The 12,300-nt window shown below is 39.1% G+C and overlaps 1 protein-coding gene across 1 annotated transcript; it reads right to left on the bottom strand.

The window, feature by feature from the left end:
• Positions 1-1,863: 1,863 nt before the first annotated feature.
• LOC124976438 (olfactory receptor 4F4-like) lies at positions 1,864-12,092 on the bottom strand. The gene is made up of 2 exons (XM_047539314.1): positions 11,889-12,092; positions 1,864-2,835 (listed from the first exon to the last, which is right to left on the bottom strand). Exons 1-2 carry the CDS (start codon positions 12,090-12,092, stop codon positions 1,864-1,866), a joined length of 1,176 nt encoding a protein of 391 aa, XP_047395270.1.
• Positions 12,093-12,300: the final 208 nt, after the last annotated feature.

Genomic DNA, 12,300 nt, shown 5'->3' with positions numbered 1-12,300 from the left:
ACATCAAAGTTCATAGCTGCTCAATTCACAATACCATATTGTGGAACCAACCTAGATGCCCTTCAATTGATGAATGGATAAAGAAACTGTGGTATATATATACACAATGGAATATTACTCAACCATAAAGAATGATAAAATTATGGCATTTGCAGGCAAAGGATGAAATTGGAGAGTATCAGGCTAAGTGAGATAAGCCGATCTCAAAAATCCAAAGGATGAATGATCTCGCTGATAAGCAGATGATGACACATAATGGGGGGTGGGAGGGAGGAAAGAATGGAGGAAGGAGGGACTCTATAGAGGGAAAAGAGGGGTGGGAGGGGTGGAGGGAAGGAAAAAAATAACAGAACAAATCAAAAACTATTACCCTATGTAAATGTATGATTACACAAATGGTATGCCTCTACTTCATGTACAGAGAAATAAGATGTATCCCATTTGTTTACAATGAAAATAAATTAAAAAAAAAACAATGTCTCAAAGCCTTAAGCCTTATGGTTGGTTGCTTTGTGTTTTTGCTAATATGTTCTTAGAAGTAATATTTCTAGATTAAAAAATAAGTGGAATGCTAATTTCTCTACCTACCACTAGGAGGTTGTACCATTTTTCATTCTCACCAACAAGGCATGAGTGCTTCTTTATAGTTTCATCAACAGGTTGTGCTATCACATACTGAGGTCAGATGGATATTTGATACCTTATAGTCCAGAAGCAGCATTTAAGTATCATTTTACTTTGCATATACCTTAACATAAAGGAGCTTGAACATTTTTTCATGTATTTAAAGATGGTGTTCATCTTCTTATGTATGAACTATAAGTTTATATCATTGTCCATTTTTCTATTATTTTGTTAGTTTTTGGAAATTCTTTACATATTAGAACTGTTGTTATTCCTTGTGATGTGAATTGCAAATACTTTCTCATTATCTTCTTACTTTTTTCAGATGTTCTTATTAAGCATTAAAAATTAATTCTGCATAGCCAATATTATCAGTCTTTACCACATTTATAGATTATAAAGAAACGAACTCATGTTTCCTTTTCATATTTTAACAGTTTTTAAAAAAGATTTCTGTCTTGAATCATTTGGAAATTGTCCTGGTACGTGATGTGATGAATGGATACAATGTATCTTTCCTCATATTGCTCTACATTTTTTTTCACTGTCTCTTTAATAGGTCCTTCCTTCTCTCACTGATTTAAAATGTTGTCATCATATCCTGATTTTGTTAGGTGTTTTAAAAATACTTATAAATCTGTTCTATTGCTTTCCTGGAATAGAAATAATCTTAACTCTTTTATCATCCGACTTTCCTTATCTCCTAATTCAAGTCAAACTTTGACAATACATTCCCTTTTCCTTAGGATTCTCAATGGGAAGAGGAGAGAGTTTTCTGGATCACTTGTTAAGTGGTTTTTCTCATCTGATATACATTTATTATTTCATTATCTCTTATAATAGCTATGTGCAACAAGTATTATTATCTCTTTTGTTAGAATGTGGAAACTAAAGCTATCATAGCTAAATAATGTACCTAAAGACATAGTTATTAAGAAGGACGTAGAGTTGAACCTCTGTTCAATTCAAAATTACTCATGAAGGCTCACAGATACTAACATATTTAAGCCTTCACTGTTGTCAAAATTTGTAATATCTTTTGAATGCATGATATTAATTTTGCATTTACATCCAAAACACAAAGATGTTGAAAGCTAAATTGATGCAGCATATGTGTTTAACAATTATTAAATGATGTGGGAATGGAAGTTACAATTTTCATGAGCTTTACTAAATAACTTACCAAATGTGCTATATATTATAGCATTATATCAAATTGATGTGACAGTTACAGAAGACCTAAGATTTTATCCCTGAATTCACAATCCATTTTCCCAACCGTCTCATTGCCCTCTTCATGTCTTTGTTCCTCAGCGTGTATATAATTGGGTTCAAGAGAGGAGTGACCACAGAATAAAACACAGCAAGGAATTTATCTAATGACTTGACGGGGAATGGCCAGGCATAAATAAAGATGCATGGTCCAAAAAACAAAAGAACTACTGTGATGTGAGCAGTCAAAGTGGACAGAGCTTTGGATGACCTATCCGAAGGGCGACGCTGGATGGTCATTAGGATGATGGTGTAGGAGGTGATCAGGAGAACAAAAGAACACACAGTGAGCACTCCACTGTTAGCAATGACCATGACATCCAACCTGTAGGTGTCCGTACAGGCAAGTTTGATTACCCGAGGGAGGTCACAGTAAAAGCTATCCACCTCGTTGGGACCACAGAAGGGTAAGTTGACTGCGAAGGCCAACTGGCTCACCGAGTGGAGGAAACCAATCCCCCACGCAGCAGCCACAATGCCAGCACACATGTGGCGGCACATAATTGTAGTGTAGCGGAGGGGTTTACAGATTGCTGTATATATGTCAAAGGCCATGGCCATGAGGATCACCAACTCACTTCCACCGAAGAAGTGAACGAGAAATATCTGAGCCAGACAGCCCTTGAAAGAGATGACTTTGCGCGTACTGAAAAAGTCAGCAATCATCTTGGGGGCTGTGGCTGAAGACAGAGACAGGTCGATGAGTGAGAGGTTGGCCAGCAAGAAGTACATGGGGGAGTGAAGGCGTGAGTAGGAAGCCACGGTTACGACAATAAGAAGGTTTCCAAACACAATTGCTATGTAGAAAACAAAAAAGAACAGAAAGAGGAAAATCTGGAGTTCCTGAGAATTGGAGAGTCCGAGGAAAGCGAACTCAGTCACCACAGAGTGATTTGCTTCACTTACTGATTCATTCCAGGAGACAGTCCCTGCAGTTCCCTTGGAGAAGAGAATGAAGAGGAAGTCAGAATTGTTATATTCAGTCCAAAGCCTGTGTCATTCTCCTTTCTCATAGAATGAGTGGTTCATTATGTAAAGGTTTTATAATGTAAACACTAAAGTTATAATTTTATCTCACACTACTTCCCCGGTTATACCTCGTAGTTAAATTACCCAAGTCTTCACAGTAGCTCCAACTCATACTGCTTATTTCTAATAAAATACTAGTGACTATGTCACCCTCTCTGCCAGGTTGTCTGTTCTGTTACTTACATTCATCTCCTTTTCCTTTCAACTTCAAAACAGCTCAAATTCTCTAGCACACATTTTATATCACTTGATATTAAAGTACTTGGAAGAAAAAGACATATACCAAAATGAAACAAATGATGAAAAATAGAACAAAAAAAAGTAATAATATAATTTTAAAAGTGAGAGAGGATTATCGCGTCCCCTGCCCGCAGAGAAACACGAAACCGGATCAGGGCAAGTTCTTTATTTTCCGCAGTCTGCTTCTTCTGGCTGGCCAGCAGCGGCGGGCCGCTCTTGCAAGCGCCTTACATTACATACAACAACCAATCAGCTTATAGATCACGAGGGGAAAGCATGGACAGTAATGGAGCACAATAGTGTGGATATAGCAATCATGCAGTGTCCACGAGGACCCATGGCCAATCACATTAACTTCCTCAAAATATGCCACTTGTTGGCAGAGAGTATTAGTCTGCTGGAGGTACCTGGTTTTGTTCTCAGCACTTCCTTGGCACCTTGCCAGGCGCCATCTTGGCCACGCCGAAGGGCTGGGGGTCTGCAGTACCCCGACAGCTCCCCCTTTTTTATTTATTAAAAGAATGCTGGCTTGGGATCGTGCCTGTCTTAGGCGGAGTGGTCAACCATCGTCCTTACCCGTCATCGGATAACTGCAGAGCATGCTACAGCTCCTGTCTTAGGTCGGTACGCGGTTACCTCCTTCCTTACCCGTCGTTGACTACCGATCCAGCATGCTCAGCCAGACTTGAGGAGAGCTGCCAGCCTCTAAGGCCATCATGGCTTGATGGAAAATGATGCGATCTCTGGCATGAACTTGGCGTATACGCATGATAAAGCGTGTGAGGAAGATAATTGTAATAATCATTAACACACACAATGCTCCCATTCCTGCCCATTGCTTTACAAAACTGAAGGAAGAAGATAACCAATTTTGCATTTCAGATATAGGGGCTACATTAACTCTAGTAGAATTAAGGCTAACAATTTGTGATCTAAGAATGGCAGTAAGATTATCAAATTTATAGGACCAATTGGCACGTAGCTGAGTAGATATGATTTTAGACAAATTTGCTGCATAACTAAGATTATGATAAGCTACAGGTGTAATGCACAGTCCCGGCAGATGATAAATACACCCCACGCTTAACAGTTCTTGTAAAAGGTCCATTTGTTCTTGAAGTAAGTCCACACGCTGGTTCACCAAAAGTAGTCCTGCTTTTAGGTGTTGATGCACTGTTTGTTGAGTAGACAGAGCAGTAGCTGTCTGCTGGACCACTTCATTAAGCTTAGTTGCTGACTGTACTGATGTCGTCAAGGCTACAGCTGCTGCGGCGACTGCTGCTGCTGATGCAACTATGGTGGTAATGACTGCTACGGTGATTCCAAAGTCCCTCTTATATCTGGAAAGCAATACTGGCAATTCATCATCTGTAACAGAGACTGGGACTGGTAGGAAGGTAGGAACACACATTAAGTCTGCCAGCAGGAACCTAGAAGCATTTTAACATTGAGAGATAGCACAAATCTGAAGTACAATTGAGAGAAGCAGTTGTTTTGTTACATAGTTGAACTGTTCCTCCTCAGAGACTAAAAAGAGGTTGTAAGTTAGTTTATTCCGTGGAAACACACAAACTGAGCCGCAGCTCCAGTAAAGCACCGGGTTACCCTTATTACCCAGAGTTAAAAAAAAAACCCAAACAAAGAGACAAAGAGAAAGTTTATCTTTAGGGGACCTGAAGGTCTCCTCTATTCCCCCTTTTTGTTTATCATGGATAGAATCTTATATCCATTTGTCCATCCTGCCTCGGTTATTAGTTTGCTTAATCATTTGGTACTGTTGAGTAAGAACCATAGTTTGGATTGTTTAAAGGGAATAATACAGACTTCTCCCGGCAGGGAGAAAGCTGATATTTTGAAAGTCCCGAGAAGTGAGCGCACCCTACATCCCCTATAGGCAGGTAAATTTGGTAATCAATGGGCTCCAGAGATCCTTGACATTTGTAAAGGCAGATGGCTTCATGGCTTCATTTCCTCGAATTGACCCAATTCCCTATTTCTACACTAACTACCTGTCCTTAATTCTGGCTTCATTCTCCGCTTTAGCTATAGGAACTCCCAACTGCTTTAAGGAAAAGGGGGCGTCGGTCGTTCTGGCTGCTTCGAAGCTGAAAGGGGGCAGTGAGGGGCAAGCAGTTTGGAGTTCCTTTTTTAAAAATCGGGTCAATCGAGGGGTCCAAGGTAGAAGTCTGGTTGGGGAGGAGCAGGTTGTAAAGTCATCTGGGGGTGGGTACTTCTATGATAGAAGAACAAAAAGACATGAGTACTGAAATGAAATTAGTACAAAGTAAATGTTGCAGCATCTGGAACATGCCACTGAGTATCATGAAAATGACAGAAGTCAATCTTTCACCAGGAGGTGGAAGAACTGAGAAATTTTTCCCATAACTAGACCTAGCAAAGGCTGGAAAGGACAAGGCCTTTATTTGGGAACTTTAACATAGTCCAGGTTATCAGGAATGTAAACACAACATTTAACTCTTAATGTCATAGATATCCCAAAAATTATAGTTAAGCTACTTAAGTCATCTGATTGTGTAAAATATCCCTTTAATGGTATAACCTGTGTTTAGTAGAGAGCTCTATATTTCTGTTACTTAGGGCTAGGTAATCATACGAGCAAACATAGATTAAGTCTACCTGTGTAGCTTAGGAAGATCTGCAGACCTTAAACTGACTAAAAACTTCTGACTCTGGCAGTTTCTCTTGATTGTTATCAGGCACATTTGCTGAAGAATCTTTCTTTCATTTGTAGCTTCCAGTCTTTATTCTAGTGGACTAACATAAGTGTACATCTTAAGTTATATTTAATTATTATTTCTTTTAAATGCCCAAGAATGGCTATATTTTGGTTTTTACTGTTTTGCTGGGTGTCCAGGATCCTCTAGTCTCAACAATCTCCTTGATCAGGAGGTTGTGTGACCCAGAGTTGCAGCACTCCTTAGAGAAGTCCTCTTATTCCCTGGGTTCAGGCGGACCGAGGGCAAAAGATCCAAATACTGGCCTATCTTGCCTTCTGTATTTAATTCCAATCTCTAAGTTTGATCTTAATCATCCAGCAAGCCAGTTTTACCAGTCATAGAGTGAGAGTACTGGGATTTAACTTTAATGTTCATAACTTTACAGTTATTTACCCTTTTATCTAACTGGAGTCTGTATTAGTTCTGGAAGTTACTACTATCTGTTCTATAGGTGATGGCTTATTATCATAAGTTACCTAGGTTGCGTGTTCTTGAAGCAGCTACTTCTGTAAAACATTAACAGGTAACAGTTTTACAAAATGAAATTAGCAAGAGTAAAAATATATTCTGCTTGTATAAGAGCTATCTTGAATTTTGTCTGAGAACCATATTATATTTCCTATTTGAGATCATAGTAATTTTACAACAAAAACCAATCTTTTGATTATAACTTTAAATAAGCTGAAGTCTGACTTATTTTGGAGTCACTCTAACATGTAGTAAGGTGAGAGGGAGAGCCTTATCTCAGGTAAGGCGTGACTCTTTATAGATCTTAAGTGTTCTAATTCTGATGTTGATCTTTGCTTCTTCCTTAAATATCATTAAGTAGTTTACATATACTGTTTCCTGAGTCTATACAAACTTTATAATTAACACAATTTAACATTGTATCTAAAACATGAATCAAAGAAAGGCTGAGAGAGCTTTTAACTTTCCTTTTGTGTGTCAAAGTGGCTAAATATTTTCATGTTTCACAAAATTAACCTTTAAACAAGTCAGGCTCTAATGTTTAGAAATACATTTACATTTGAAATTTTTTATCTCAATGTAAAGTATAACCAATTTTACATATATCCTATTGATAACAGGTCCTCTAATAGAACACTAAATGATAGAAATTAATCCCCAATGAAATTTTCTCTTTATAAGCTTAAAATTACCATTACAGACAAGTTTATCTGGAGAATAGCAGCTTGATAAATTTCCTGCTTTAAAACTTGTATACCTGAAAAATATGAACACATTTAATATACAACTAGAAACCATTTCACAATTACCTTGACACCTTTTTTTCTTACCAAATTTAGTTTTTAAAGAAAAATTTAGACTCTGTAACACAGTACAATACTTTAACAGTTGTTTAACCATAATTGTATACACCCCAATTTTTAAGACTAATTGTTCTAAAGAATAAACTTAAGAGACACAAAGTTAAGAGTAAATTAGTGTTTCTAAGAAATCCTTGCCATGTTACCATGTCATTTTACCATATAGATTAAACTTTGGCTTATATTAGAACATTAGTATTTTGCCTTAGGAAAAACCTTAAATAGCTTTAGCTGTTTTACATACATACAACCAACTTAGTTATACACAGACTTGTTGAAACTTGCCCTTTACTTACACACAGACTTTCTTACCCAGAAACATTTTCTTTTTTTTTTTTATTTATTAAATATATTTTCAAACCCGGAACCTTTTATTTTTTCTTTCCTATCTGTTGACCCCTTTTTGTTCACATTCTGATACAACTCTTATGAAATTTTTGAATTTAGATAAATCACTCTATTTTAATAAGATTAAATATTTGTTGTTTATAGTACTCTTAATTGAAACACAGGTGAAACTTTGGGGACCCGACACAAAGCAAGTTTAAACCCTTTTTATTACCAACCTATGAAAACACCAATAATGTTTAAGTATGATACCCCATGTAATTTAAGAAGTTAAAAGTACTTGATGTTATTTAACAATTAGCATTTTAACTTTGTAAATTAACCAGACGTCTCTACAAACACATTTGAGTAATCCCATACATGTTAACTCCAATTTATTTATTTTATAAAAACCAAGATATCAGACAAGTGTCCTGAACAGGATCCGTTGCCTCTTTCCTGCTGAAGAAAAGTCCTAGAAGCAATTGATATTAGACATTGTTTAACATTAACATTTCATTAGTTTGACCACCTGGAGACTTGCAAGTTATTTTCAAAGATATTTTACTTTTGTTAGTTTATCCAATTTAAATTGAACCTTTTTAAATCACGTGAATAAAAGTATTTGGATCCATTTTTAAATTTTAATTTTAAGAGCGCTCAGTTTTGACAAAATATGACATTAGACAACACGACATACAGATAACATAAAATCAAAGGCCTTGTAACTTTATAGGTAAATGTTCATTGCAATGAAACAGATGTTCAAAAACTTCAGTTGAATAAAAAATAGAACTGATCAAAAAGAAAAAAATCATTAACCTAGGTATGTAGGATCAAAATTATGAGCTCAAAAATACAGCATTAAAGAAAAACAAAACAAACAAAGAATCCTAGAAAATAAGTTAGTTAAGTTTAAAACGGACACCCCTGTTTTTTTTTTTTTTCTTTAGGTTACCCCTCCTCCTTCCCGCTGAGACTGCTGTAATTTATAATCCATTGTAGGCTTTGACAAGGCCAGGCAGGGGGGAGGGAGGATCACCCAGGACTTTTTAACCCTTTTTTTACCTGGTTGAGAAATCAGATTAGGTTTGAATGCAGAAAATCATGAAACAATTATCTCCCAATACTTGTGGGGACTATGGCTACTATATTATGTTCCCACTCTTTCTGAAGTCTGAGAACATGATCGTTCCTCTTTAATTTCTTCTAAGATCTGACTTCCTTCTTCTAAAGGCCCCTTTAAGTCCCTAAAAGGGTTTTTTGATTTACCTTGCTGCATCAAACAAGATTTAACAAGTGACCATATTGGCAGAGTTCCCATTGGCAAAGGCTCGTGTCTCTCCGCGTCACGCAAATCCTCTCCTAGCTGTTCCCACTGAGGAAGATTTAATAATCTCTCGTCTAAAAACCACGGAGAGACTTTCTCTACAGTATCTAGGAACTTGAAGGCCGTGTTTGCCTTCAATGGTGTTCCGTGATTTTTTTTTTTTTTTTTTTAAAGTTCTCTAAGAGGCCGCTGCATTCTAATCTTAGACAGATCCGTTCCCATGACTACGAGGTAGTTTACTAGCTTAAACACACAAACAAAAGACAGGCGCGCGCACGCACACACGCTCACTCACACACGCACACAGTTTGGTACCACTTGAATCGTCCCTCCCACGGGGAACCTTTTATGATGAATCGTCCCTCCTCTGGGGAACCTCTTATGATGAATTGTCCCTCCGCTGGGGAACCTCCTGTGATGAATTGTCCCTCTGCTGGGGAACCTCCTGTAATGAATTGTCCCTCTGCTGGGGAACCTCCTGTAATGAATTGTCCCTCTGCTGGGGAACCTCCTGTAATGAATTGTCCCTCTGCTGGGGAACCTCCTGTAATGAATTGTCCCTCTGCTGGGGAACCTCCTGTAATGAATTGTCCCTCTGCTGGGGAACCTCCTGTAATGAATTGTCCCTCTGCTGGGGAACCTCCTGTAATGAATTGTCGCTGCTCCGCGAACCTCGAGACGTCTCACCTTTTGAACTCTCAAACTAATTTTTCTTGATTTGAAAACTTATGTGAACTTACCCTTATATTTTTTCTCGTTCCCGGGTGTTTCGGCACCATCTATCGCGTCCCCTGCCCGCAGAGAAACACGAAACCGGATCAGGGCAAGTTCTTTATTTTCTGCAGTCTGCTTCTTCTGGCTGGCCAGCAGCGGCGGGCCGCTCCTGCAAGCGCCTTACATTACATACAACAACCAATCAGCTTATAGATCACGAGGGGAAAGCATGGACAGTAATGGAGCACAATAGTGTGGATATAGCAATCATGCAGTGTCCACGAGGACCCATGACCAATCACATTAACTTCCTCAAAATACGCCACTTGTTGGCAGAGAGTATTAGTCTGCTGGAGGTACCTGGTTTTGTTCTCAGCACTTCCTTGGCACCTTGCCAGGCGCCATCTTGGCCACGCCGAAGGGCTGGGGGTCTGCAGTACCCCGACAATAATGTCATTGGTTCTATTAATATAGAATCTAGATTTGTTTGTATCATTTTCTTCCCTTGTGTTTTTCATGTTGTTCATGTATCTTCCCCTCTAGCAGTGCAGATCTGTGGTATTGCAGATTTTCCCCTATAGGCTTATAGTGGCCCTATAGGTTTCCAAAACCCTTTCTTTAAGGGGAGAGCAATATTAGCAGTGCCCAATTGAGACACTATGCAATCCTAGACCAAATAGTCCCTATGAGGACAATAACAAAATTGTCATAATAAACAGAATTAATTCAAATATTATCTTCTGTAAAACAACAGATTTACAATAAGGTCTGCAGTTTCAAATGGAGGACAAAGAGGATGCAGAGGGATGTAGGATATGACTGTTAGTGGGATAAGAAAAGAATATACAGAAGTTCTAGATAACAGAAAGTGTGAGAGTGTAATCAAAAGAAATAGGATGTTAGCATGCAAAAAGGGGAGAAAGAGTTTCTGAGGGAACAGATAAGCAAAAGGAAAAGAGAGCAAGAAAATTAAAGAAATAAAAATTTTTTTCAATAAGGAGAAGAAAGAAAATCTTTACTATAACTGTCATATATTAATGAAACCTCCCAGAGTTAAGAAGCCTGATGCATGAGAGGTACCTGACAATGAGCTTGAAGCCTCCAGAAGGCGTCTCAGGATGGGTTTTTGCCCCACCTAAAGATCAGAGCTATGACTTCCAGGATTATCCAAGATGACCACTCTGCCTTCAAAATGTGTTGGCAAATGGGCAACTGCAGCTCCAGGTATGGCCGTGGTCAGCTGGAGGTCATGGAGGCGGGATGCAGTTGGTCAGGCAGGGGTCCTGGAGGTCGGGTGTGTTTGGTGTGGTTGTGATATCCTGGAGGCCGGGTGCAATCATTTGGTCTGGGGTCCAGGTGATAGGGCGCAGTCAGTTGGTCTGGGCCAGAAGCAGTCAGTTGATGTGAGGGCCCCAGAGGCAGGGAGTGATCAGTAGGTCTGAGGGCTCCTGGAGACGGGGCTCAGTCAGTCCGGCCAGGGGTCCTACAGGGCCTGGCTGTTGTCTCAAAATGGTGGCAGCCATGTGTAATCAAACCTGCAGGTACTGTAACAGTGAACTTCCAGGCAACAGCAGACAGCTGGTGCTCCACTGGCAGTCAGCGATCAGCTTGCTGACTGTTGTCAGACGATTGGGAGGTAAACCTCATGCGTTGGGTGATGGATAGGTGTAAGGCAGGTGATGGACAGGCGAGAGGCAGGCAAATGGCGAATGATAGATGCCTGACAGTGAGCAATCTGCACTCAAAAAAGGTGTCGATATGCTGGCAGACTGCAGGTGATCACAGCAGACAAATGGGGTAAACACCAGGGGATCGATAAGCAGCAAAAATTGCCTTACCAAGAAACAGATATCCTCTGCTTGAAACCAGAGTTATAGAGCGACAAGGAACGCAGCCTCCCTCTAGTTCACCATCCTGGATCTCCCCTAAAAATATATATTTTTTTAAGAAAAAGGTTTTGAAAGCAGTGTTTAGAAATTGCTTCTGGGAAGATTTGGTGGCCTTCTCTAAGTGTCTGAGCTTCTTGTAACTGTCAGGTGCAGACACCTCTCCCCCAATAAAGTTAAAATGTAAAAAGAGACTGTAAAAAGAGATAGATATTGACATCCAAATTTGTATATTTGATGCCTGTCAAAACAACCATAGAAAAGAAATGATGTACCCCATTTGTGTACAATGAATCAAAATGCAGTCTGTAAAAAATTTTTAAAAAATTAAAATTTTTTTTAAATAGGGCAAGATTTCATCAGGTTCCTCAGTTATTTCCTTCATCTATTCTCAGTTTACTTGGGTGTGAGAATTTTTTGACATTCCCTTAAGGAGACAAGCAACCATATTCTGTAACCTGATAACCTCCGGGTCTTGAGGTTGATATGTCCGATCATGCTCAACTGAGGGGACAGTAGCATCTGCTGCCAGGTAGATTTCAGGATTTGGGCCTTGTAAGAGCTCTGCATTGTGTCCAGCAGCATTCCAGATCAGCATGTCCATCACTGGTCAGGGTAGAAGTTTACATATAATATATATCTGCCCAAGTGAGATCATATGCCTGAGTCAGACAGAAGAATTCCTTCCTATTTTGGCATGGTTTTCAGAAAATGAAACCGTAATTTGTCTTCTATTTGAGACATACCTGTCATGGAGAAGGAGATATAAACTCGGACAATCCCTTCAGCCCCTACTACTTCCCAGAGGAGAG

The sequence above is a fragment of the Sciurus carolinensis genome, chromosome 2, assembly GCF_902686445.1.
Source record: "Sciurus carolinensis chromosome 2, mSciCar1.2, whole genome shotgun sequence".
NCBI lineage: Eukaryota > Metazoa > Chordata > Mammalia > Rodentia > Sciuridae > Sciurus > Sciurus carolinensis.
This window is presented reverse-complemented; position numbering and strand designations above follow the sequence as displayed.

Coding starts and splice junctions, on each gene's coding strand:
- LOC124976438 (XM_047539314.1), bottom strand. CDS start 12,092: ATGGACATGCTGATCTGGAATGCTGCTGGACACAATGCAGAGCTCTTA. Junction 2,836..11,888: donor CAAAAAATTCTCACACCCAA/GTAAACTGAGAA, acceptor CTCTTCTCCAAG/GGAACTGCAGGGACTGTCTC.